Source organism: Branchiostoma lanceolatum, chromosome 18 (assembly GCF_035083965.1).
Source record: "Branchiostoma lanceolatum isolate klBraLanc5 chromosome 18, klBraLanc5.hap2, whole genome shotgun sequence".
NCBI classification, from domain to species: domain Eukaryota; kingdom Metazoa; phylum Chordata; class Leptocardii; order Amphioxiformes; family Branchiostomatidae; genus Branchiostoma; species Branchiostoma lanceolatum.
In genome coordinates, this window is record NC_089739.1 from 4,127,987 (window position 1) to 4,155,896 (window position 27,910).

General features: G+C 38.5%; 1 protein-coding gene across 3 annotated transcripts in view; it reads left to right on the plus strand.

Annotated features, from left to right (window-relative positions):
• LOC136424321 (solute carrier organic anion transporter family member 5A1-like) overlaps positions 1 to 27,910 on the plus strand; it is a 56,431-nt gene that overhangs the window by 10,569 nt on the left and 17,952 nt on the right. For 2 of the 3 annotated variants that reach the window (XM_066412879.1, XM_066412880.1), the window contains exon 2: positions 8,980 to 9,832. In XM_066412879.1, the coding sequence (XP_066268976.1) occupies positions 9,052 to 9,832 (781 nt within the window). In that variant the 5' untranslated portion in view covers positions 8,980 to 9,051. Of the gene's footprint in view, positions 1 to 1,395; positions 1,501 to 8,979; positions 9,833 to 27,910 lie in introns of those variants that run through there. The other variant, XM_066412881.1, reaches the window with a different exon arrangement.

Here is a 27,910-nt window from a genome sequence, read left to right on the forward strand (position 1 = left end):
AAATTTGAAGCTATAAAAACTCTGTGAACAAATTGAAATGTGTTAACTATATAAGTCTTGACAGGCACAAATTGTACTTGCATTTAGATTGTCTGCTGCAAACGATTGATAGTAGTTGCATTGCCTGAAAGTGTGATTTATATTCTGGTACACCAGAGAGCTAGAGTGCTGGTGCTTGATGAATGGAACCTTAACATCTAAATGATCTATCAAACATCTATTACAGATGTAGGCTAGAGGTAGCTGACCGCAGAGGCTTGATGGAATAATGTTGAGGTCGCCTGAACTTTACTGCATTAACAGGGCTTGAAATGCATCTACTGTTACAGGGCTTGAAATATCGCCTGCATTGACTGTTACAGGGCTTGAAATATCGCCTGCATTGACTGTTACAGGGCTTGAAATATCGCCTGCATTGACTGTTACAGGGCTTGGAATATCGCCTGCATTGACTGTTATGCAGTGCTTGAAATATCGCCTGCATTGACTGTTACAGGGCTTGAAATATCGCCTGCATTGACTGTTACAGGGCTTGAAATTACCAGTAGTGGCTCAAAAATGCCTTGAGCCATAGTACGTAGCATCTTTGATCTATCTGTACCAAGATTAATCCAAAATGGAACTACAGACAACCACCTTCGGTCACATTAGCCACATTAAATTGTTAAAACGTGATGGATTGAATTGATATTTGGTATGTGGGTAGGTCTTGATGAGACCTAAAAGTGTTGAGATTTTGGGCCCCCTAGAGCTAACGGCTTCTGTTATGGTACTGCATCGGAACTTCCTGTTTTGATATCTTGTGGTCTCTTGAGCCCGAGAGTAAGTGATGTAGGTGTTTTAGCCTGCTAGCGGCTTTTTTTTAACTGCACGAAAAGGTTTTCAGACTTTGTTTTGAATGTGAACTACACACAGTACAGATGTATGCAGAAAGAAGTGTTTTGAGCCCAGCTGCTAGCCTCTACCAGGCTCCGCGGATCGCTGGGAAAATAGTAGAAATCGGCCAAATAGAGTGAATAGTATGCCAAGGGTACTCCACTATACAGGGAAGCTCGTTCGCCTATTGAGCTTCCCTGTATAGCGGAGTACCCTTGGCATCCTATTCACTCTATTTGGTCGATTTCTACTATTTTCCCAGCAATCCGCGGAGCCTGGTAGAGGCTAGCAGCTGCAGCTGTTATCTCTTGTTTGTCCTTCATTTCACCTGTTGATTCAGCCAGGTGTGAGGAGAGGCGTGGCTCGAGTGCCGCTCCCCCCATTGTACAGCACTGCTGCTAGGTAAATATTTACCAAGAGCGATGGGAGCCATTGTGCCCACATCAATTAGTCTAAAGAATGCTCTGAAAAACACCCTCATATTTCGATTGTGAGAGTTGTTGCCTCTTGTACGTGCGGCCTTGACTTCCAGAAGTCTAGGAAAGCGCTGTTGGGTCATTGCTCTAGATGGTTTATGGAGACTGTCGCTCGTGCATCTTGGTGTCTTGAGTGCGCTGCTGTGCGGTAAGAGTCTCTTGGTTCATTTTCAAATTCTGATGGGGTTTCGTATGTGGGATCGAATCTGTCAGTGCCACTCTACATGATACATCTGAGGTTAGCCTTTTTCTGCTTTTCACAAATACTTGAAATAGGAGACAAAAAGCATTGTTGAAAGCAAGACCAATAAGTGGATTAGATGATATAGGATGTATAGAGGATGAAAATTATCCTGTTTAATCCCTCCTCTTGGATATATCGTATATCTGTTTAGAAGGATAGAGATCTTAGGAATACGTTTACATGAAGTAGGGAGATGAAAAGAACTTTAGGGTTTGTTTGAGTGTTGTTTGTATGCAAACGTTTTCTCAGCCGAAGAAGCTACGTTGACAAAAGGCCTGGGTGCCATGTACAGGGTGAATAAAACGAAAAGATCTGAACGGGAATTGTGTTGCCCAGGCTGTCTCACTGAGGGATGACTGCTGTGCAAAACATGTCAGCTGAGGAATGAATCCACTCTCAATATAAACTGTTTTTTTCAGTTGAGCTATTGTCCATTTGGTTTGGTCCTCAACATAGAAGACTGCTGTTTTTTGTTGTTGTTTGTTAATACAGCTACCAAGGCAGCTGTTCTTAACTTTGTATCTAGTATGTATCTTTGTCCATGAAGCTGAACCGAGAGAGATCTATGTCATATGTGCATGGTATATATTTACTTTTGTTTCCCATTTAGAATTGGACCCCAGATACTCAACTGTAGGAACTAAGGCCCAATTTATACAGAGTTTTTTCAGATATCTAAAAATCCGCCGACATCTGAACCTTAGATATCTGGACGCATTTATACACACCGACAGGAAGTACCGCAGGACTCACGCAGCGCGCTGATTGCACTCGTGACCCTATTTAACCTTTTGCGCGCGTTTCAAAATGGCGGGAGAACCGCCTGTGTTTTTCGTCATGATGAATATGGTATTCTTTCTTTATCTGACTCGCGTGTGGCTAAACATGAGGCAGCATTCAAGGGTTGAGCGTAAGAGGCGTTTGAGGTACCGGGGAAGACGACAGCGACCGGTCAGAATCAACGCTGCGTTCCTACTCGCCGCCCTTGTCGTGGTGGAAGGGGGAGGGCCGATCCACCGAATGATCAGGCATCACGAAAGAAGTCCGTCGTCCGTTTGGGAACAAATGGTCCTTGATGCTAAGAAGTTTTCCCGCTTTATCGCCCGCCAAATATGCAAACTAGCATGAACCCCGACCTCCAGATGTCTACTACGCGACACATTCTGTTTAGACGTCCGGCTGGAGCGGTCGGGGACTCCCGCTGAGTTGTCGGGCGAATGCTTCAGAGTGGTCGGCTGAAATTTTCCCGACATCTATAAAAAACCTCATTAAGACCATAAAATTCCTGTTTAGACACAGAAAAAAGCTGTCGCCTGGCAGATATCTGCAGTCCAGATATCTAGACAAGCTGTGTGTAAATTGGCCCTAAAGCACTCTCATAATATGACAAACTTATTGTTCTCTTTGAACTGTGGAAAGTAAAATGAAGTTGTCAGCAAAAGGGTCACTAGGTATAATGAGTCGGCAAAACTGTAGGGGCCAAATTATCTGAGATGTGATCTTGAGTACACACAGGAAATTGGGTGTTTATCAGATACCATTAGCCCCCTGGGAGTCCATGTGCTTTCACAAACACAAACAGGTGGTTCAACATCTGCCATTGCAAATTTAAGGACAACAGCTTTTGCTATTGTAACAATGTTGTTGTTGTTTCCTCAAGGCTGTAAAGTCCTTGTAAATAAGGTCACCATGTTTATAACAGCTAAATTTGCCCCTTGCTTTTAGACAACAGAAGTTGTTTGTGAAAATTGTTGTTTCTACTATTTTCCATGATTGTGTTTTTTGTGTGTATATCTGTGTGTTTGTGTGTACTGTAAATTTTGGAATGCTAGAGGTGGTTTTATTTTCGCGTTTTTCGAGGTGATGACACCGCAAATACAATGTGTGCATTTCCATTTCATTGTGGTTGTACGGTATAAAACTACTGTACCATACAACCATGAACCTAAAACACCACAAAAACACAGCAAAATCTGTCCATGAAAATAAGTGAATTTGCAGTATCTGGACAAAGGTAACCGTGTAAATGGATTGTGATGGTAATACTATACAGACATGTTTTGCTGGTTGCTTACATGTATGTAGGGATGTTTGGCTCTGTTGCTAGGGGCAACCATGAAGAGACTTAGCATCTTAGGATGTCTGTCCCTAATGTCCCATTTTAAAATCCAAGCAGTGGTCCTTACAGGTATAATGTTGCCTTTAGCATTGTTGTTTTAATACAACCTTTTATACATTGTACATATACACATATATATGACGTACTAGGACATTGGCATATCAATTATCATTATATAAATGTAGCCTTATTTATTGGCATCTTATTTTTAAGAGGTCTTATTTTAAAATTAGTGATGATTTCTTGCCATGAAGCAAAACTCAACATCTTTGACAAGTCAGTTACATGTATCTGTATGTGTCATGTACTTTAAAAAAAGTTCAAAGTGAAAAATGGCAAAAATTTCATTCCAAAGATTGCTATACATCCGTACATTGTGTATATGATCTATGGTTGATTATTTTTTGTCATATCAATATCAATCTGCAACATTTCAACTAGCGGGTACGAATGTATAGCAATGTGCAATTTGAATGGGTGATACCATGCTATTCCACAAGAAAACGACAGCATAGAAAATTGTTTCTGACACATTCCAACTCCGCGATCCAATAACCTATTCATAATAGCATTTCATCTCAAGGACATTATCTTTTTTGTTTGGGAAACATAACTTTTCTTTTATTATCTCTGACAGCAAAACCAATGGTGCAAGTGCCTATATGTAATGGGAACAATAGAGGATAGTTACCTTCGCCGAGAAGGTTATGCAGAGGGTAGCGTTTGTGTGTGTGTGTGTGTGTGTGTGTGTATGTAAAGAAGCAGAATAACTCGAGAAGGCTTGGATGGATTGTCTTGATATTTGGTAGGTGGGTAGGTCTTGATGAGACTAGGAAATGATTAGATTTTGGGTCCCCTAGCGGCTTGTTATGGTACTGCAGCGGAACTTCCTGTTTTGTTATCTCGTGTTCTGGACAAGCTATGGAACTGATTTTTGAGTGGTAGATAGCTCTTTGGACAGAGAGTAAGTGGTATAGGTTTTGGCCCCCTAGCGGCTTTTTTGGAACTGCAGGAGCAGGTTTTGGTTCAGACTTTGAAAGGGAATAACTCAAGAAGGGCTTGATGGATGGTCATGAATTTTGGAAAGTAGATAGCTTGAGTGATGATGTACATGATTAGATACTTATTATGCAAATCATTATCTAATTTGCATAATTAATGAGGAAAGTTTACACAGCCGCCAAATTCCATGGTAGGACTCTAAAACATGTGACATATGTATCTGGGGAAGAGAGAAATATTAATAGATTTTAACTATGCAAATGAGGACCTCATTTGCATAATTAATGAGAAAATACTATAACTCAAGATGGGCTTGATGGATGGTCATGACTTTTGGTATGTAGATAGCTGACGTGACACTTTGTATAATTGGACAATAATTATGCAAATCAGATTCTAATTTGCTTAATTAGTGACACAATTTAAAAAACCTGCTGTGTACCATGATATGACTATTCAAATATGTGACATTTGTAACTGAGGAAGAGAGGGATGTTGATAGATAGAAAATATGCAATTGTAGGCCTAATTTGCATAATTAATGAGTAACTATGTTAATTCCATACAGGTAAATGATGGCAATTTCATAGTTGTGGCATTTAGAAGTTATGTGAAGGTGTACATACTTGAATCAAATTATGCTGATACAGACCTCATTTGCATAATTGATGATGTTAGCATACCCTTCTTTGTTAAGCTTATACTTTGTAGATTTATAGTTTTTTTTTTTTTTTTTTTCACCACTTTATTCACCACCACCGATCTTTACAATGAAGTTTTTACATCAAACTTAAGTTAAAATCACCACATCATTGTAAAGTTGGAACATCACTTGAAAGTAACTTAACAGAAGCGACACAACATTTTTTAACAGAAACAAACTACCTGTGATAAATAGCACATAACATAAGATTTCTAACATCATTACATGCAAAAGAGTAGCTTAAAACAGAAATCAAAGATAATATTACACGACTGACTACCTGTGACAAATATGTGAATCAGATAAAAACATTGTTACATCATTACCTACAAGACAAAACTTAAGATAGTAAGTAAAAGATAATATCATACAGCGGGTTGGTTCTCAAGAAGTGCTAAAGTGCATTTATACTGGTAAATCTGTTTTTTATTTCCCAGTTGAAAATACTGACCAGTTCTTTTTGCCTTGAAGTGGCCTGTGGGTTCTTCCTCAGAAAAACCCATGTTTTAAAAATTACCCACTTAGCTATAGTTATTGTTTGAAGTCTTCTTTTCAGATCATGTATTTTTAGTGGCTGAGTTACTTTTCCAAGGATCACTTCTTGAAAATCAATGTTAGGGTTACTGGGACAGAAGGGTACATAAGTGTGAACTGAGTTCCAGAAGTCTTTTAGCCTTTTACAATCCCAAAACATATGCTTATAATTTTCAATATCTCCACTGTCACATAATTTACATATAGGACTAACTACTTGCCCATCTTCATCTTGTATTTTCCATTTGTTCAGTTTCTCACCACATGGTAGAATTTGCTGAAGTAATTTGTAATTGAATACTGCTATTTGTGTTTCTTTACATGAAGTTGAGCCTAACATCTTCCAAATCTTCTTCCACTCTAAAGAGTCAGAACCAAAAAGTGTCTGCCATTTCTGTTGGCAGCATGGTACCACTGCATGTTTCTGAATGAGTGCAGTGTAAAGGGCTTTGCAGGATTTTGTCTGGATTTTCAATTTTGTTGTAGGTTCAAGCAGATTTGGGGTCTGGATAACAAGATGCATTGGGCTGTCATCTGAGTCTAGAGTATTTTTAACAACAGTTTTCCAAGAGCTGGGTATGGCTTGAAACAGACTAATGTGCTCAATTAGAGTACTGGGTCTGTTACAAAGGGTTGGATAGTTATTAATAGAGATGAATTGTCCACTAGGGAATAAATCTTTCACATAAATAATTCCTTCTTTGATCCACTGGGGAAAGAAGATAGTTTTACCTTGGGATCTCACATTTTCATTGCACCATATTACTTGTTCTTCTATGTTGAGGGCCTTAAAACCGCCCGCTTTATCAGTTCTGTGGTGGGATAGTATAACTTGTTTGTAAAAAGTGGGAATATTGTTGAGGTTTGGGCCATCGTTTTCATTTTCAAAGTTCATGTGTAGTATAAGGTTATTGGAGCCAAAAGAATTTAAGTACAGAAGGGGCAGTGCTTTCCATCTAGCATTTTCTTCCAAAGTTAAACAGTTTTTGTCCAGTCTTTGTACCCAAGATGCAAGTAGGGATTGCTTTTGGTATTCAAGATTTGTCAAGCCTAATCCCCCCAGTTCAATGGGTTGGCTTATAACCTGTCTTTTAATCTTATCTTTTTTTCCATTCCATAGAAATGCAAACATTTCTTTCTTTACAGTCTGTATCACCCAAGTAGGGGTGAGAATCATTGACATGTTATAGATTATCTGTGAGAGGGCTAGGAATTTTAATACCGTAACTTTACCATACAGAGTGAGGTTTCTACATTTCCAAATTTGAAGTGTATTTTTTAGTCGCTCAATCTTTTTTCCCAATTTAAGAGTTCACACTCTTGCTGTAATTTACGGTTAGAAAAGTATATTCCTAGGGATTTTATAGGGGTTTTAGGCCAGGAAATACCTAAAGGTTCGTCTTGTCTGGCCATGTATGTGCCTATCCATAATCCTTCACATTTACTCATATTTAGTTTAAGGCTTGATACATTACAAAACTCTTGTATATATCTAAATGCATTTTCCATAGATGCATCATCTGATATCAGAAGTGTGGTGTCATCTGCTACTTGAGAGATCTTAATTTCTACCTCGTTAGCTGGGTTACATTTGACTTTTATTCCCTCTATGTCTTGAGCGTGTCTTATTTTAACAGCCATAATTTCAACAGTAAGTACAAACAGGAGAGCGGATATGGGGCAGCCCTGTCGTATACCTCTTTTTAGGGGGAAAAAGTCAGACAACCATCCTTTATTACAGATGGTGCTGCTGATGTCATAGTACATACATTTCATTGCATGGATAAAGAAAGGACCAAAATTAAATTTTTGTAACACTTTCCACATGAATTGTCTATTCAGAGAATCAAAAGCTTTAGTAAAATCCAGGAAAATTACTGCTCCAGGGATGTTTTGAGTTTCAGCATATTCAATGACATCACTAATAAGTCTTACATTTTGCCCAATGAATCTACCCTTGATATATGCAGTCTGGTCATTGTTAACTAACTTGTGTAGAACTTTCTTCAGTCTATTCGCAAACACAAATGCAAATATTTTGTAATCAGTGTTAAGAAGGCTGATTGGTCTCCAGTTGTCCAGGTGGTGGCGTTCATTTTTCTTGTGTATTAGCCTAAGTACAGCTCTTCTTTGTGATATAGACATTTTCCCTTCCCTTAAGGTTTCCTGGATAGAATCATAAACAAGGTCTCCTATCATAGGCCAGAATAATTTAAAGAATTCTGAAGGAATGCCATTTAGGCTGATTTATAGTTAATGAGAGACACTCCTAATACGTCAGTCATAAAGGTTAAAATCATTTGGCGAAGGTATGAGGTCGTGGAACTCTAGTTACTGATTATTATGTATAATGGATATTGAAAGGGAGTGTCCAAACTATTTTAATATTTCATGAGAAAGACCGTGCTATTGTTCTATGAGGTTTTAATTTTGTTTACACAGCATAACTGTTCTTAGAGGGTGGTGTAATGCATTCACCTAGGTAATCATTTTCAAGTGCCCTTCCGAAGGGCACAACATGTGGGCCTGCTATGGATTCAAACTCCAGACCTTAAGATTTTAAGTCCAGCTTGCCACCTTGCTTGAATGTCTTGAAAAGGAAAACACGGATAGGGTATTTGTGCTCTTAATTGTTCTCTATCCTTCTGCAAAGAATGCAAGTCTTTTTTTTTGAGAGGACATTTTCGTACACTGAGCCTTTTAGGTTTTAGACTTATACTTGCTTTTTCCCTAGAACTGTCATGGAATGGAACTCTGTGCCACAAAGTACCATAGAACTAGAAGATAGCTCTAATCAACGCTTACAGTCAAATGTGCAAAGGTTAGGTGTGACAGGACGTTCAGTGTAATGTAACCAGCTGCTGCTGCACCGCGCACCTGCAAAGCTGGTGTGTTACGCTGGATGGCGGTTATACAGGCTACATACGGTAGATACAGATACCATTTCATCAATAACTGTTAGTACGTTCAAGTCTTCTAAAATAAAAAGTGACATTTCTTTAACTGTGTTGTCTTCCTCTTACAGGTGCGTCCTTGCGGTGTGACCATCCAAATATTATGAGGTGACAAACCAAAAAGTACCACTACCTAAAACTACATGGAAGGTGATCCAGTCTTCGTGGTCAAAGGTCAAGAGCCAAAGGGCACCAAGATGGAGAAGGAGAAAGCAGAAGCCGACGCGGTCGCCGAACGCTGGATGATGATCGAACATCTGAAAGCGGAGGAAGAGGACGAGAAAAACGGGAGCGACGTTTGCCCGTGCTGCGTGTCGGGCGAGAAAGACGCTCACAGGACAGAGATGGAGGAACTCTGCGGCTATCGGTGCTGGACGCCATCTTGGCTGCAGAAATTCACGCACGGGAAATGCGTGGTCATCGCCATCAGCTTACTGACGCTGGTGCAAAGCATGCTGGTCTCGGGCTACCTCAGCAGCGTCATCACAACCATCGAGAGACGGTTCGAACTCCACAGTAGCCAATCAGGGCTCATTGTCAGTAGTTACGAGATCGGGAGCTTGCTGGTCGTCGTGTTTATCAGTTACTTTGGCGGGCTTGGTCACCGACCAAAGTGGATTGGATGCGGTGCGTTCCTATTGGCCCTCGGTGCTGCCCTGTTCACCCTACCCCACTACCTGGCCGGGAAGTACGACTGGGAATCCCGCGATCTGAAAAATAGAACGGAGGACAGCAATCTCTGTAAGAACACGACCGGGAACGGGAATAACGCCGACTGCATGTCCAAGTCGGGAGATTCCATCTTCATGTTTCTGTTCATGGGGGCCCAGATTCTCATCGGCGTGGGCTCCACCCCCATCTACACACTTGGTACGACCTACATAGATGACAACGTCAAAAAGAGCCAGGCTTCTATATATCTAGGTAAGTCTTGTTATGGAATATTAACATCATTATATATTATCTACTAACAATTTGGTATCACAATTTACAATGGATGGATGGATGGATGGATGGATGGATGGATGGATGGATGGATGGATGGATGGATGGATGGATGGATGGATGGATGGATGGATGGATGGATGGATGGATGGATGAATGAATGAATGGGATGGATGGATGGATGGATGGAAGGATGAATGGGATGGATGGATGGATGGATGAATGCATGGATGGTTAGATGGAAGGATGGATGGATTGATGGTTGGATGGATGGATGGATAGATGATTTAATGAATGAATAAAATTATGAATGAATGAGAGTTTTCTGCATTGTGATTTGCCTTCTCAAGTGTTATCCCCGATAATAGTCTTTCAGCGCTTTTATGACATGCAGCATTATTGCAATAGTCACCCAACCATCGCATACAATAATTAAGATTACTCACTTGACAGCTTATAACATTACTCCATAATTAAATCCCTAACCATAAGATATATATTGTGTTAAATGAGCACAATGTGTGAATGGCTTGCAGTTAACCTCATTGCCTTTTAGTGTGGAAGAACTATTGTTCAAGAATATTGGAAACGCATTACAGTGTAATATAGATGTTGCAGCTAGTGCAATGGGGCATAGTGATCGATATAGCCCCTTTATTTTCTTGCGTAGAGGACATTGTGTAGCCGTATCACATTATACATCAATATTTAACTCACATTATAGATGGGAAGCAAAATGAAGAAGAATGCTAAGGATAAAATGAGTTTTGTATTCGTGCAGTTATTAAGGGGAAGGGAAGAAGAAGCCTTTAAGGTTATTGATTAGTTATGTGATTAGTTTGGTAATCTTCTATAATTACATATAATATGGAAATTTGATTTATCCCACTATTGAGGCTTTCTTTCTTATACTGTACGTACTTATCACATATGAGTGTCACGATTGAATATACAGATCTGAATACACACGCACTCATAGTCAAATGCGTACATGCACACATGCACGCACACACACGCGCACAGACCCACATACACACACACACACACACACATACACACACACACACACACACACACACACACACACAGAGGAACACAGTTCATGTACATACATGTGCAAACAAACATACAGAAACACACATGTCCCAGTATGAATTGAGAATTACCAACTTTTCTTTTAGTACTTTTTACTGCTTTAGCTACAGGAGTTATACAACTTCCTCAGTTTGATCGTCATGCCGACTGCTAGACAATTCCTGTTGCGATTGTTGCCCTGTGATTCGATTTGTCCGTTCCATTTTTGGCTTGGGCCAGTTGTCCGCTAATTTGCCTTCGATTTCCGGGGGCTTGCTAACCCAATTTCCCCATGCATGTAACGTCCCACGCGCCACTCAAGCCCAGATTACCAGCTAAGAGCCTTGCTGTCCAGCACACTGTTGGGAACCGTGCCACATTAGAATGTAAACGGTCAGATTAATTCTAGCCGCCATTATAAAGCCATCCCATTGCCATTACGTACCTTTACTCAAGGGCCTGAGGGCTTTTTCTAAAGAGGGGAAGAAGGGCGTTTCGCCCCCATGATCTTAACCATAGGCACGTGCGTGCGTGCGTGCGTGCGTGTGGTCCCTTTACCCAGGGGAGCAAATTCTCTGACAAGCTTAAAATTCTGATTGACCAAAGATGCTACTAGTCCACAATGTAGGTAGCCACAGTCTTCAACTGTGACCTGTCTGACAATAATTTGCCCCTCCGGAAACCTTAGAATGCCCCATTTAACTAGTACTGAAACTTCTCTAGAATATTCTCTAAAACTGCAATGCTTAACCCTTGAAATGTTTAACTCCTTGCAATTGATTCCTTAGACTATATATATTGCTTTCTTATGGCAAAGCTGTTGAGAAAGGAGCAATTTAAGAGGCCATGGCCATGTTCCAATCTGAAATATTTATGGCAGAAAAATATAGACCTTCAAAAGGCAAAGACTTGATAAGTTGATGTTGAATTGGGATTTCCAGCGAAACCAAGACAGAACATAATTACCAACCAGTTTTTGATTGATGTTTTATTGCACAACCAACTTGTAATTGTATGCTCCGACATTCAGACATTTGGCACAGTTTTGAGTTCTCTCATCTTATAAGATTGTATATCTCATATCCAAATTGGTCTCATTTTTACCAATATATAACTTCCAATTAACCTTGAAAGCCAGACTCGTTGCCCTTGATTAGGGCATGCAATGATTGGTTTATTTATAACATTTCAATTCCACAAATTGTACTGATTTGCCGTGCACATATATCGTGTGTAGTGAATTGGACTGAATCTTGCAATTGAATTAAAGAATGATCCATTCTTTTAATTACATCGTTCAAGTGTTAACCATCTTATTAGAACTATAAGAACATTTATCATCTTTATTTGGATATATGAAAACATTTATTTTGTTTAGTACTGTACTATATAGATAACACCAAGTCATAACTCACTGTAGTGTAATAAGCAAATATGATAACAATGTGCCCACTAGAAATTGAATGTCACTTTCAATGATGAGTAGAAAAAGATTCATCGTAATTAAAGTACAAATTGAAATTACATTGTTTTCAATCAAAACTACACTGTACAAATTTGTGATTATAGTAAAGGCTGCACTATACTATGAGACTACTGGTATTACATGTAGTTCATACTGTCCAAGTTCTTATTAAAACTTTTGTGCAGATTTTGATAATAGCAGTTTTCTCTGTGACCTCTCCATTGCAAATTCACAACCCTGCGAATATGGGGTGATTTACACGGCAAAATTCGCTTTTCCTCCAAATCGGGTCAGCAACAGCTTTTTTGCCGTCCAAACATGAATTTAATGATCGTAGGAGGGCTTTTCCCTAATGTCAGGAAAAATCTGTATTACTGTAACAGTTATTTCTGTTTCATTCACTGTGCTTTAATGTTCACTGTTTTCACTGTAACATGTAACAGTGAAATTATCATTACCATTAACAAATCATTTGCTGACTCTTTTTTCCATGCACTTGCTGCCACAGTGAAAATTTATTTCAGTGAACAAGTCCATTTTTCTTTGACTGTGGAATTTTCCCACTGTGAAGATAGAAAGAATTACAGCATTAGAGTGCTGCAGAATTGCTTAGTTTAAAGCACCGCAAAAGTGAATGATTTTACAGTAAGACGTTATATCAGCGGCACTGTTGACAGTCCTGCGTACTTTACCCTGAGTTACAGCAAAGTGTTTGCCTGCTAAATTCCTGCCATGTTACTGCTGACCCCACTGTCAACATACCGGAATGGCTTTCATTCTCACGCTGGCCTTGTACATCCATTCGTGCACGTCACCTCTTCACTATGCAGGGCTCGAAATTCATTTTTGGAAATAGGTGCACTGGTGCACCCAACCCCCAAAATTAGGTGCACATGCAGAAAGATCTAAGAATTGGGTGCACTACATGAAATAAAGTTGAATGGCAGCAAAACATAATTACAAAGTTTAATGTTACTACCTCTCCTAAGAACTTCAATCTGTAATTCTATAGCTAACTGGAAAATTCCAAACAAGCAATACATCAAATGTATGTACAGCAAAAGGTTATAATGCTTTTTCGGATACTTGCATTTCAAGAATTTTCTGTATACTAGTGCACAATAGTACCTTTACCCTATAGCCTACAAAAATACCTAGGTGCACTGGTGCACCCACATTTGAAAATTAGGTGCACAGTTCCCACTATTTCGAGCCCTGCTATGTAATCACCAAGCTCAGCAGATATATTTCTGTCTTGGCTGAAGTACTTTCAATTTCGCAAGCTAGGCCTCAGGGGGAATTCGAACACGCTCAACGTGGAATAACTATGAGATAAATATGTCTAAGCTATGCAAGTAATATAGGGTATGTGCCTTAAGGCAATTTTAGATTAATGATAATTATACTGGAATATCTGATGATTATTATACTGTAATGAAAGGTTCTGCTCAATTTAATTTTTCTTTTTCTTCTGTTTTCCTCCATACAACATGACAACTTCCATATGTTTGTGATCTGTTTTTTATTTTTCATAAACATCCTTTGGCATTATTTCTCTGTATCTTGCGATAGGGAGAAAAATGGCATTTTTTTGCTTCCAAATGTTGCATATTTGGTGATTTTTGGATCTTTCTTTTTTATCATTCTGGTATTTTGAGATTAAAACATTTATGTTTTGACACCCCTATGTTCCGACACCCTTATTATTGTCATTAATGTTCCAACACCCTTAGCTAATGTTCTGACACCCTAATGTTCTGATACCAATATGTGCTGAAACCCTAACCCTTATTACCCTAGCCTTAACCCTAACTCAGGTACATAGGGATGTTGGAACATATGTACCGGTAAGGATGTTCACCAGGATATTCACCAGCGGTTGAAAATTAAAGACAAATGGCTGACACCACACGTGGTGGTGAGAAATGCTCAGATTTTCACCCCATTCTCTATCTACGACATCGATAGTGCTGTCACATGTCTGTCAGGGTGCCATTTTGATCTATGTGGCTTGATATTACGACCCAATATATTTTCTTTAAATTGCACTTTCCATTGATTCCCAATACCCCATGCAGACCCCTTGGGTTCCTTCCAGACCCACGGGTGATCTGTGATGAACCCCCTGTCTGGTTGTAATGTCGGTAATGATCCCTGGATATTTGTCAAACTCATAATTAAAGGCATCCAGTGAGACGTCAGAGTGCCGGCGGTAGAACTAAACTCCCAAAGCCACTTTTCTTATCACGTTTTCAAGTTGAATGAACCCTTTCCTATTCCATACCAATATTCATGGAGAAAACATTTGATGTCATCGATGTTGTTGCGAGGAATTCTGTATATCTGTACAGCTTTTCCGTGCTTTAGGCTCAAGCACCAAAATTTTGTGATTACTAAAGCATAGGTCAGCAGTATGACGTATTGGATGATGGACCAGGGCAGGCTTTGAAGATCACTTTTGAAAGGTAATATCAATGGTGAACCTGCAAGACATTCACATTCACCAATACGTCCTGGCAGGTACATTTTAACCTTACAATATAGATGAGGACAAATATCAAAAGGGATTGATGTCAAGTGATGTACAGTACATGTACCACTTGGACGTACCTCAAATTTCTTCCAGTCCTCAAATTATCTACTGTAAATTTCTTTACTTTCATTGTGCTTAATGGAGGAGGTTTTTGCAATGTTTTTATTTTGTGGTTGAAACGATTCTTTAGCAGTGATACATGGAAAACACATAATCACGGTGTCATCAATTCACAGCGAAGAGGTCACCATGAAAACTGCTAAAATAAAACCACAGTGAACGTTTCAAGACTTTCAGAAATCAGTAAAATAATGAGGAAGTGTCTTAAAGAAATAATAACCACACACACATCACGTTCAATAGGTTTCAACAGTTCAAGTGTTTGATAAGTTTGGAACCATGGCTCAAGTATATCCTGTTGTTATCGAGTCAAACTGCAAGCAGCACGCGAAGAGGGTTTTCAATATTCCAGGTACCAGTCAACGACCCATTACAGGGATATATTTAGCCACTAGGATCATTTGCGGATGGACCTTATTTCCGCCGAAGCACCCTGGAAGACATCCGTCGCAAACACCTGAACGACTAAGAAGTGAGGGGAATACTGATAAAGGAGTTAAAGTAATCTGCACCCAGTATCCCCTCGTAGGGCTAAGGTAATTGGGATCTGATTGGGAAGGTTTAGACGAGAGATGACTGAAGTTAAACGAAAAATGCTCCCCAATATATCAGGGTGGTCGTACATGCATCAGCAGCTACTGTTCCAAGCATTCCACAGACAGTATTTGGTGCCCATGTTAATAAGATGATATAAAGATGTATTTGAACAAAGTGATGCCTTAAGTTTAACGAAAAATGCTCCCCAATATATCAGGGTGGTCGTACATGCATCAGCAGTTACTGTTCCAAGCATCCCACAGACAATATTTGGTGCCCTTATCAAAATTTTGGATTTTGGATACTTATAGTAGTTAAGATAAAGAGATGACTTAAGTTTAAGGAAAAATGCTCCCGAATATATCAGGGTGGTCATACATCAAGTGTTTAAAGGATCCAACAGAGTAAATTTGGTGCCCGTATTAATATCATAGATGTAGTTTGGGTAGTTAAGATAAAGAGATTATTAGTAAGTTTAATGAAAAGTGCTCCCCAATATATCAGGGTGGTAATGAAGTGTTTTTAGGATCCCAGAGAGAATGTTTGTTTCTTTCTTTGTTCGTTCAGACCTTTGAAGTGACACATGCATACATGTAGTGTACATAGCAAGTTGCAATTGTCTTGCTGTTTCAATTAAATGTATCAGTAGCAGGGTATATTTTCACAGGGAGCCATTGCTTTAATGTGCTCAAGATACTTTCTCGGACCCGGGACCCCCATTTTACGTCCCTTTTGAAAGACGGGTGCAGCCCCAACTGAGGTGCCCTTCCCAGGATTGAACCTGGGTCTCCCAGTTAGCAACTAATTGGAACCAGGAGCTCAACTGTGACTGTGAGGCTGCTACCAGTTGAGCTACAGCTGACTCATATGAAAATGACAAATTTTGGAAAGCTTATGTGTGACATTTAGTTATTCCATCCACGTTTACTGTAGTTATAACCAGCCAACGGTGTGTGCCTGCAAAGCTGCTATACTTGCACATTATATATGTAACCCCACTTTGCTTTTCCTGGAAAAGGTTAAGAGGAAAAGCTTAGGGTAAGCAAATACCGCAATGTATGCGCTATGGTCGTTTTGAATGCCACTTTTTCAACATAGATCCATAGGACTGGGTTTTAGACAGGATAGAGTAAAATGAAATCAGTGAAATTTGCATGGAACCACAGGTGTGAGTTTCTGAGGGTTCAGTAACAATAGAGAAGTTTTATTTTGTCAGGGTGATAATTCAACTCAGTGACACTCAAATGCTTAATACTTAAGTTAAAGCTATGGGCAAAGTACAAATTTTAATATATTATCATACATTTCCATATAAATACTCCATAACTGAGATGCTTATGGAAAAGCATGCATGGCAGGCATAATGCACAGATAATACCAATGAAAAGTTGAGGTTTTATTTCTTCATTTGAATGCACTGTGTTCATTTATCTAAATGCATATTATTTGTACAATCATGTATTAAAAGCATACGGAATCGGGTTATAATATCAAAAAGTATATCATTGAAAATTCTGGAACAATATATACAAGTAAGTCATAACTTAGCTATAATCAACATTTTCAGGAAAGAAATTAACATCTTCACAAATTGTTCCTGTGCACTACATGCGCACATTAGTTGCATTTTGACTTTGAGTAGTGATTGCTTTTCCCAATAACTTGAGCAGATGCTGGGTCATATCTAATACTGCAAAAGATTGGAAGAACGGCGGGAAGTATTACCGGATTACGTGCTGTACGTGATACGTCATTACGAGAGCCTCGCTGCGTATGGCGAGGTGTCGTTATGAAGATATTAACTGTGTAAGGTATTCAGATCCATAGATAGGATACCGTCAGGGGTCATATTTGAAGTCAAGGTATGAGCAAGAGGAATTTTTTGTAGAAAGAAATTAAAAAAGAGAACAAATTTGTGAAAAAAATTCAACGAATTCAGAATGAAAGCAAATAAAAAGAAGCAAAATCTGCTTATTGAGTTAAAACTGAAAAAAATTGGAATTTTTATGTTACCCCCTCAGTCTGTAATGGTATCTTCCCCATAGCAACCAAAAGTCAAAATCAGCAGTCATAATAAAACCACATGAGGTTTTTCAGCAAATTGTCAAAGATTCTTCAAACTCAGCCAATTACATACACCAGACAGCCATGCCGCATGCATTTTTAATGCATCTGTAATAACATCTTAGTACAGGGTCGTTAAAGGCATAAAACCCACGACAAATTAATGAAGCGTCATGCCTCTACGTGCAGAACCCACGCGACGATGATTTGCAGATAACAGCTTTGCGCTTACCGTGATCTAAGTTCTAACGCCTTGGTAATGTACGGTACAATATTAATGAGATTTTACCAGCTACATGGCACCCTTAAGGTATCTTAAGCTTTCAATTGATAATGATGCCCATGCATGCACATGGCATATAATTTTGCGTGACTCACAGGCCTACAATTACTTATTTTCTGACTCCTACAAGGACGCAAGCTTTGCAAATTATCCCTGCAATTCTTAGGACATTTTCTACAAACACTCAAGCCACTATCTCTACCCCTTTAAAACCTTTTTAGACAGATCCAAATTGTTGATATCTTCTTGCATACAGGTAGCTTGGTGATAAATTATGAGACTAGCAATTCAGGATTTTATATTCCTCTGTACAGCTTGATCATCAGTGATTGTAGAAAAACAGGTGCATCTACTGCACAATGGGAGTTAAAGGATGAATTCTATGTCTGCCATAGGGTGTTTTGCTTTTTTCAAGCTGAAACTTGAATATTCATACTATTCTTTCTGTTCTTGCCAAATTTTATATATTTTTTTTTCCCGCCATGTCTCTTATTCGCTCCATATTTTTTTTTTTAAATCTGAGAACCGACACATTAAATTGGTGTGGCCTCTAGGACAGAATTACAAGTTATTTGATTATAATGTTAGTTGAAATCTGAATTGAAGTTGCAGAAGGTTGGTTATTTCTATCCATGTGTAAAGAGGTAACTGTTATACTAACTTATAGATGCTATTCAAACCATTGTACCCAATAGAATATGTTGTGAGTCATGTCCTATGAGGCCTGTCATGATTAAGTTTTCATTTTGAACTGTCACGTTATATCAGGACTTACATTGTACACATAGTACACCAGCCAACTGGTGTAGATTTGTATTGTATTTCTGGTTTTCAATATATCCAGGTTGCACTTAGTTGAATATTCACTTTTCAGGCTTTCGAACATGTCACATTATTATTATGAATACAAGGACACATTTTAGCTCTATTTTTGTCCCAGCTACATGTGTACATGTACATTTACATTTTGTATATCACGCTGTAATATACATACATGTATAACTGTTATAAACATGTAAGTCTTAGCTAGATATCATCTGAAATCTGATGACATGTTAATTGTTTTTTATTTCATGACAAATTCAATGTAATTTGATGTTGTTTACCAGGTGCTTAGAGCACATTATATAATCTACATTTGGCTACACTCAAAATGGATTTTGCGAAGTGACAGGATGTTGAAATGCTTACCTAGCAATAACTTTGGCAACGACGGCTGTAAACAACTGTGAAAAATGATCCTCTCAGCATTTACTAGATATCTTCCCCAGTTGCCTGTGAGTCAGTTATATTTACCACTGAATGAAGACTTTTGGTGTGTATGTTTTCAAATAACTTTCTTTTCTTTACTTTCTTTATTCAAATATCAAAACTTACAGACAAAACATGCCTGGATGGCGATGATATTTACAATAAGATAGAGAACACCTGAATACAATAATGTTACAATAAGATAGAGAACACTGCACAGAAATTTAAGATCATAATAAAACATTAATTAAAGCTGTTTTTCGTAAAAATCTACTCAAAAGTCAACATCAACTGTCGTAATTCCAAAGGATACCTTTAGACAGCCACAATAAAAAAACGGTTATCAACGTCTTCTCAAGAAAATCTTGAGAACACTTGGATATCTGAAGTGCATACCTCAGGGATTATTGATACTGCATTTTTTAGCACTACCTAGTCACTTCAAATTTACTTTGAAATGTTGCCGTTTTAGGATACCCGATGGAATAATAAGAATATTTATTGATATTAAGCCCACTCAACCTAATATTTCTATAAGAACTCCATATCCTAGATGTCCTTTTGACGAACGTTTTTGCATACACCATAAACAGTGAGGTGACCCTAAATCTATCATCCCGTGATACAGAATAAAAACATTATTATCGTATCATTTTCATCCATTAATTATTAATTCATATCTCAGGTGAGCAGAGCTGTTAACATGATACCCCATCAAATCTAGGGTTTCTGATTTATTTAGTCATAATGGCTGTATGGCAGGTATGACTGCCGATCATCTAGTTAATTATTCATTTTCACATTCAGGTGATCTTTGATCAGCAAACATGTTATTGCTGTGCAGGTGCTTGTGTAAGTATTGATTAATCTAATGATTACCTTCGCCAAGAAGGTAATGTTTTCGATGCCGTTTTTCTGGCTGCGGACAGCATAACTCAAGAAGCTGTGGATGGATGGTTATTATATTTTATCATGTGGGTAGGGTTTGAGAAAACGAAGGTCAAGTTCGATAATGGGCCTCCTAGCGGCTTTCTACGGCACTGCAGTGGGACGTCCCTTTTTAATATCTCAAGTTCTTGACACTATGTACATACATACATTGTGGCTCTTGGGGCAGAGAGTAAGTGGTGTATTTTTGGGCTCCATAGCAACTTTTTTGGAACTGCAGGGGCTGATTTTGTTTCAGACTTTGAAAGAGAATAACTCGAGAAGGGCTTGACGGTCGCCATAATTTTTGGTATGTCTGATGCAAATATAATGGAGGAAAATAATTAATACCGGTTAAATTATTACATAATTGTTTAAATGTCATTGTCTACTTTAAAAAGCATTTTCTTGATACTTGGTAAACAGCTATTTAAAGGAGGGCTGTTACACCAATAGACACCAACTAATTATAATACTAATAACTTGTATCCGATTCAATTTTCCAAAACAGTTAATTGCTTCACTCCAAATTCCTTTAGGGGCCAATATCCTACCTCTTGGACCTTTGATATTTTATGGATGGATAGTTTGAGATTGAAATTACCGGTATTCAAAATTCCTGCCGAGATGATGCGACAGGAAATGAGCTGTAGGAAATTGACTTTGTGTGCCTCACTAATGATGGGGAATAATATACTGTAAATGCAGAAATGTTCGCATTGATTTTATCTTCATATTTTTTTTGGGTGAACTCTTAAGGCCACACCAATCTAATTTCTTTGTTAGCGGATTTTCATTTTTAATTTTAGCAACAAAAAAAAATCATGAAAACAGAAGGCTGGGGTGAAAACTTGCACCTAACCCTGTTCACTCCCTGATACTGTGTACGCCAAAGTAAAAACATTCCTCTGAGATTCTGTTTTCATGTTTCATTTTTTTTCGTCCGTTAACCAAGAAAATAAATTAGTGTGGCCTTATCACAAACTTAAAAACACAGCGAAAAGCCATTCCATTGTGTGGATGTAGCGCTACTATTGGTTCAAATGCAAACTCAAAACCACTACGAACACTATTTTCTCCCTAACGCGAAATTAAATCCCTGAGAACATTTCTGCATTTACAGTATACTGCAAATAGGAATGTCCTGTGGTTTTTATAGCCATGTTCGTAAGTCGTTTGTTCATACATTTGACAGCAGGGCTCTTCCTAAGCGAATATACAGGTGACGCTTGTTATAATTCAAATTCAGATAACTATCTTCACCTAGGCAGTGTTTAAGAACCTGGAAATGATTAGATTTTAGGTTCTCGGTGCTGATTGGCCATTGACATTTTTGAATGGCCTTTAACATTTGGAACACTCTATTAAAACACTGCTGTTCTTGGTGCTGATTGATGTTCTATTAAAACTCTGCTGTTCTAGGTGCTAAATGACCTTTAACATTGTTTATAAAACACTGCTGTTCTAGTTCTGAATGACCTTTAAGTTTAACATTGTTTTATTAAAACAGTGCTGTCCTTGGTGCTGAATGCCCTTCAAAGTTACTGTGTGCCCTCTGGATGACCTTCAAGCTTTAATCTATACTGCTGCCCTTGGTGCTGAATGACCTTCATTTCAACACCGGTGCTGTCAGAAGTCCAGGACTGAGTTTGATACAGCAGTAAACATAGATAATTTTGATGTTGATGACAATAAAAAGCAAAGACTGCCAAAATAAAGTGTTATATGCTGTTTTTTTATTTCTTTAAGGAACTAAAAGGAAGTCACTCCAAAAGTGCTGAGTTATAGATGATTCAAATTTTGTTCTTCCTTATTATGTGTCTACTACGTAGTACTGTATATCAGGGAATCTAAATTTGTTTCTAAATCCTTTTCTAAGACAATAACAACCCATATGGAAGGAGCCTGAAATCTATTTAGAGCTAATTGAATGAGAATTATTACAAAAAGTGAGGAAATTGGCGTCTTATCTAAATAAGAAATCTGCACTTATGTGCAAAGTGGCCTCAAGGAAAACTTAACTTCCCCCATCTGCCTAATAAACATCACAAATTCACTGCCAAAATTGAGAAGACAAAGCTGAATGCATGAGATTTATTCTGAAGATTATACAAATTGTGCCCGCAAGGTAACAGTTACTCAAGCAACTGTATATGGAAACAGTTAGACGTTTCAGACAGCATTCACCAACCTTCATGAGCAATTTATTTTAAAAAAGTACTACCTGAATGTCTTACCTTCATCGAAGCATACAAATTGGCTTTTTTCTTCTTCATAACAACTCGGAAATTTAAGTGGAATCTAACCATCTCCTTACTACCTAACCCCGTAAACCATACAAAGTTGGTGTCAAAAGGGCTACCTTAGCATGTAAAAGGTTAATAAGACCCTATAGCTAGGTCGCCTGAAGGTTAATCAGTGCAGGTGTGGGGAGGGGGGCGTCCACAGGAAATGAGCTCTTGTTATTTCCCTTCATCAGTGAGGGTCTGAACCCCAGACGCCAACAGAATGCTAAACAACTTCTTATCACGATTTTGAATTAGAGAACCTGTATTACCCCAGGGCTCCTACTTGCAATTACCTCAAGAAGGTAATCTCCCCATTTCTCCTATCTAAAGAAGGCCTATCGCACTTTAAGACAGCTGTTTATATTTGATAAGCTAATTTGATGATAAAAACTGTTGTAGCAAACCAAGAAAGGATTCATTGATCCGCAAGGTCTTTTCCTTTCTCAAAGTCTTGAGACATAAATTTTGTTTAAAGCTATGACCAGCCTCAGAAAAAACGCCCTAGATTTTAACTTATTAAGATCCTTGTTTATAATTGAAGTTCAGCATTTAAAACATCCCCTCCTAAACCAGACCGAATGGACTAACCCTTCGCCTTGATTGCGGCACACCACTTTAATTCTTCCGACAATAATTACAACTACCGGTGGGGACTTGATAAATTTGAAAGGCGAAGACACAGACAAGGGTACAGATTGACTTGTGTTCAATCTATACTCATCTTATAGCACCACGCAGGCCTCACAATCTAATTTAGTTAGGACCGACGCTGCTTGTGCATAAATCAGGACGATGGGTTGTTTAAGCCGGCTATGATGGGGTTTGGGTTGATGTATCTGCATTGTGGGTGTGAGATCTATGTCTGATTTCCGGGCTTGGCATGCAGCGGGGGTGCCGAAATCACGGTGAACATTCGTTGACCTTCCAAGGAGACCACGTACGTGACCTTGAATGATCGGGATTAACCTTCGCACCTTTCCTCTTTGCTACATAAGGAAACTTAAGAGAGAAGGAAGAGCAGCAAATGCCTACTTACAACCTGCAATTTGTTTAGGTGAATAACTAAAATCATAGGTGGAGAATATTGAAACCTGCAATTCTGTTCGCGAAAAAGCAGAGGCTAGTAATTGAACGCACTGAAGATAGGCCTAAATTCCCACATTTATTGAACTCAATCTCTTCTCAGCCATATTGCAGCACACATTTACTCGCAAAGCCACTTCTCCTAAAATAGGCCTATTTTATCACCAACTTGGAAATTCCAGAAGTGCCCTTAATTTCGTTGCACTTTCTTACTCCTCCAAGTAAAAATAGTCAAATGGACGCTAAGAGGAATTGATAATTGCACTTGCGTGCATGAGTAGGTGTGAATATGACATATCTAACTAAAGAGCAGGATCTTGAATGATATTTTAGATTAAATGTATTCTGTTGAGGACTAATACATTTTTGAGCGCCGTGGGCAAAATGAACTTTGAAGAAACAAAGATTTCCTCAAATTACTTGTGCAATTACATGAACCCAATTCAACGTACTAATAATAATGATTGCAATTGGATCATGAAAATTATAGCCCATATTAATTGCAGTGCATGGATGACCTTGCTACAAGAGTAGACATATTAGCTGCAGTGTTGAGATTGGTTACTGCCTCCAAGGCATAGGTGATAATCATAATCAAATTAAAGAATTAACTCTGCCAACACTCTTATACTATATAGCTGTCAAGTATAGCATTAAAGTAAAGTAATTTGACTTAGAAGATCACAACAAATGGTTGAGAAAAACTTAAAAAAGGTACAAGTTATTACAAATTAGGGGGTGTAGATATTAGGTTTTCTTATCTAAAAAAAAAATGTAATTGCTTGCACAATGTACATTGTATGAAGCAAACAAAAATCTTTGAATTGTAATTACAAGCATGACAGCTTTTCTGTATGTTTGAGTCCAATCCCTAACCTGACTCAAATAGCAAAATGTACAATATAACATATAACACCTAAGGCTTGTCATTCATCATATTAATATCAGTGGGTTTATTATGATGAACAAATTCCCTCATGAGCCAAAATGACTGACATGCATGGCAAGGTTGTTACATTTTAATAACTGTACTGGAGTATCAAACTTTATAAAAAATAATGATACTTAGAGTGATAACTTTTCAATTTATAAATAAAATTCACATGGAGGTTTTTTCCTATCAAGTATATTTATCTTCAGCAAGCCTAATCAATTCTTGGTCTTTAATTTCCTGCAACTGACTTTGAGGCTTGTAGCAAATTTCTGTGATTTCATTAAAATGCTAACAACAGATATATCAAATCTAGTCTGACCTTCATAACACAATATATCAAATCTAGACTAACTTTCATAACATGTAATGCTAGCATACAATCTTGTCTTAACTTTGTTTTCTATTGAATGGTTCTGAAATTGTCTTCACCTAATTAATATTCTGGCATAAAACCTCACAGGTTCTCAAGTTCTTCCCTTTAGTCACTGACGAAAGACAGCGGATGCTGTCTGAAAAACATCTGACTGTTGCAAAATCATATCGTGTTGCTTGAGTACTGTTTTTTGACGTACTGCCTTTTCTAGGAAAAAAACATCTACACCTCCTTGGTAGGATGACATATGTATAGATGTACCATATACTAAGTATCATGTTGCTAATGGTTTATATGCAATCCAGATTTTGCCCTCTGCCAAGAAGGTTATTTTTCACTGGCAATGTTTGGTTGGCAATTTTGGTTTGATTTGTGTGCAGATTATTTTTGAAATGCAAGATACTTTCGAGTACACTTTTGTTTATTGCGGTAGGAAATTTAATAAATTTGATAATGTTTCTAACGTGATATTGTAGCCTGGTGTTTGCCAGTCTATTTGCTATGTTCACCGATGAAACATATTTGATTATACATATCATGATGTGAAATATGGTACAAAGATATAGATTAATTTTCGTGTTGTTCATAGAACAGTCAAGCAGATGCTAACCTATTATTGGAAACAAATTTTCATTTTACGGGGCCGCGCTGTCAGTAAATGGGTCATTGCAGTTGTATTGGACATCCATAGGCCATAAAACAGTCTCTGATTACAGGAATACAGCTCAGGATTCTGCATGGCAACAGTGGTGGAAGGGGGGTTATCAATCATATTATAGACTAGTACTGTGTTAGGGATGTCCCTGTGGCTCAACTGGTACTAGCCCAAGATTTGAGCTCCTGTTTTCAACTACGTTAGTGTAACGTGATCGCTGCGTTAGCGTTATGTCATCCTTGTGTCAATCGTTAAGTCTTAACGTAAGCTGTACTGTAGTGTAGTTGGTAACTTTATTAGACCCTGGTTCAAATCCGGGGATCAGGACATCTCAGTTGGGGCTGCACGATCTTTCGGGAGGGAGGTTAAATGGTGTTCGAGGAGGTTCTTTGAGGGGGAGAGCTAGCAACCTCTCCCAGTGAAAATATACCCTGCTACTGAAAAATATGAAATATTAGCCCAATCTACAAAGGTCTGAACAAGTTGTTAGACAGTCTAGGGCTGTTATAAGAAATATAGAACAGGGTAGTGTTGTACATGTAGCTCTGTGGAGGGTGAATTTGGCCCCAAAACAGCAAACTTTGATAATGAATTTTGAGCAAAACAAGTCCTACTGGTAAGAACAGTTCATTTGAGGTCGTTCAGCACCAAGGACAGCATTGTTATCTCGACAGTAGGAAGGTTATTTGATATCAACTCAGATGGACCAACACGTTTCAAACTCCTGTGTGATATTCAAATACATGTAAATCTTTTTGGAAATGTCACAAACATCGGTAACAGTATCAAAAGTGCTTTCTTCCACAGTTAATTATGGGCACAAAACACAAAATGCGTCAATGAAGGTTAGAAATCCAGGTAATAAGATACGTAAGGTAACAGCCAACTGGATAAAATTTGGAAACAGTCAGACCTTTCAGATAGCATCCGCTTTCTTTTGTCAGTGAATAAAGTTATATTACTGACAAAAGACTGTCTGAAACCTTTTCCAAATTTGATCCAGTTGTTTGAGTAATTTTTACCTTGCAAAACACAAGATGATTAATGCACATTCAGTCACCCAAGGACACACAAACCACGTGGAGACTAGCTTTGCTGGGCCTAAGTGCAGTTTAATGGTGCGGCTAATGATGTTGAGAGGAAGGTCCGAGGAGTGAGTGCATCACTCACCCACCACTTTGCTGCAACCGCCTGTACTCAGAAGTGGGGAAAGCCATTCCCTCTGGACTTCAATCAAACAACAGGTTGCTCCGTTGCAAACGTTTCACAGAAGTCTAGGAAGTCATCCTCAGACAGAAATGAAATTTTGGCGAAGACGGGTTCTAGTGCCTTCATTAATCAAGACCAGATGTTTTTGCGCGGTGAGAAGGTGTTGAAATTGTGGTCTGACAAACACCAGAGTTCTGAAGACGTGGTCTGACAAAGGCATCATTCTAAAGACGTACTGATAGTTGTACGTAGTCTCCTCTTTCTAGATTTGTAACCAAAAACCATCTGAGAGCCAGGAACATGAATTGACATGGCCCACAATTTGACACATCCAGCTACAACTTCCAATCTGCAACCGACTGCAGAAATTGCGGGCCACGCATTAAATTTCTGAACCGTCAATTCTTCAGCTCAAAAGGAAGCGGCTGCTATATTCTATTTTATCGTCCGACGTCGCGACAAAGTGCTAGCATACTGATGCCGGTACGGTGTTGCATCCTAATGTGGCAATGGGACACTGTCACAATTTCCCTCGCTGATACCCCTCCGACAGTCATCATTCCTTTTCCTACTTGGAAGTTGATGTGCTCCCAAGATGCCTGCCAACACTCCCAGCCGCTTTCATATTACTGTAAATGTGGAAATTTTTGCAGTGATTTAAGGGCACACCTATTTGATTTCTTGGTTAGAGGATTTTTTTTAACGAAAAAAAAAATTATGAAAACAGAAGGCTGGGGTGAAAACTTGCACCTGACCCTGTTCACTCCCTGAAACTGTGCACCAAGGTACAAACTTTCCTCTGAGATTCTGTTTTCCTGTTGATTTTCCAATCTAGCATTTTTTTTTAAAAATCCGTTAACCAAGAAATTGAATTTGTGTGGCCTGATGCAAACACTGGAAAATGCTTTCTCTTTCTTTGGCCCACCTACCCTCTTGTTTCAACTGCAAACTAAAATCCACCGCGAACACTCCATTTTCTCCCTACTAAAAATTTAAATCCCCGCAAAGTTAAAGGTATTTACAGTAACCAAGCACGTATGATGCAGCTTTTATTTGGGCAGATGGTACAGATACTTTGCCTAATCATGATAATGTACATGTAGCACCAAACGATACCGTAGGGAACCTATATTTTTCCCTTGCCCTGTTTTTGATGAAGTTGCTTAGTAACCAAACAAGTGTTGGGAAACATGCGTACAATCTGTTCATGTCAATACGCTTCCTCATTATTTTATGATGATACTTAAGTATCAATACGTAT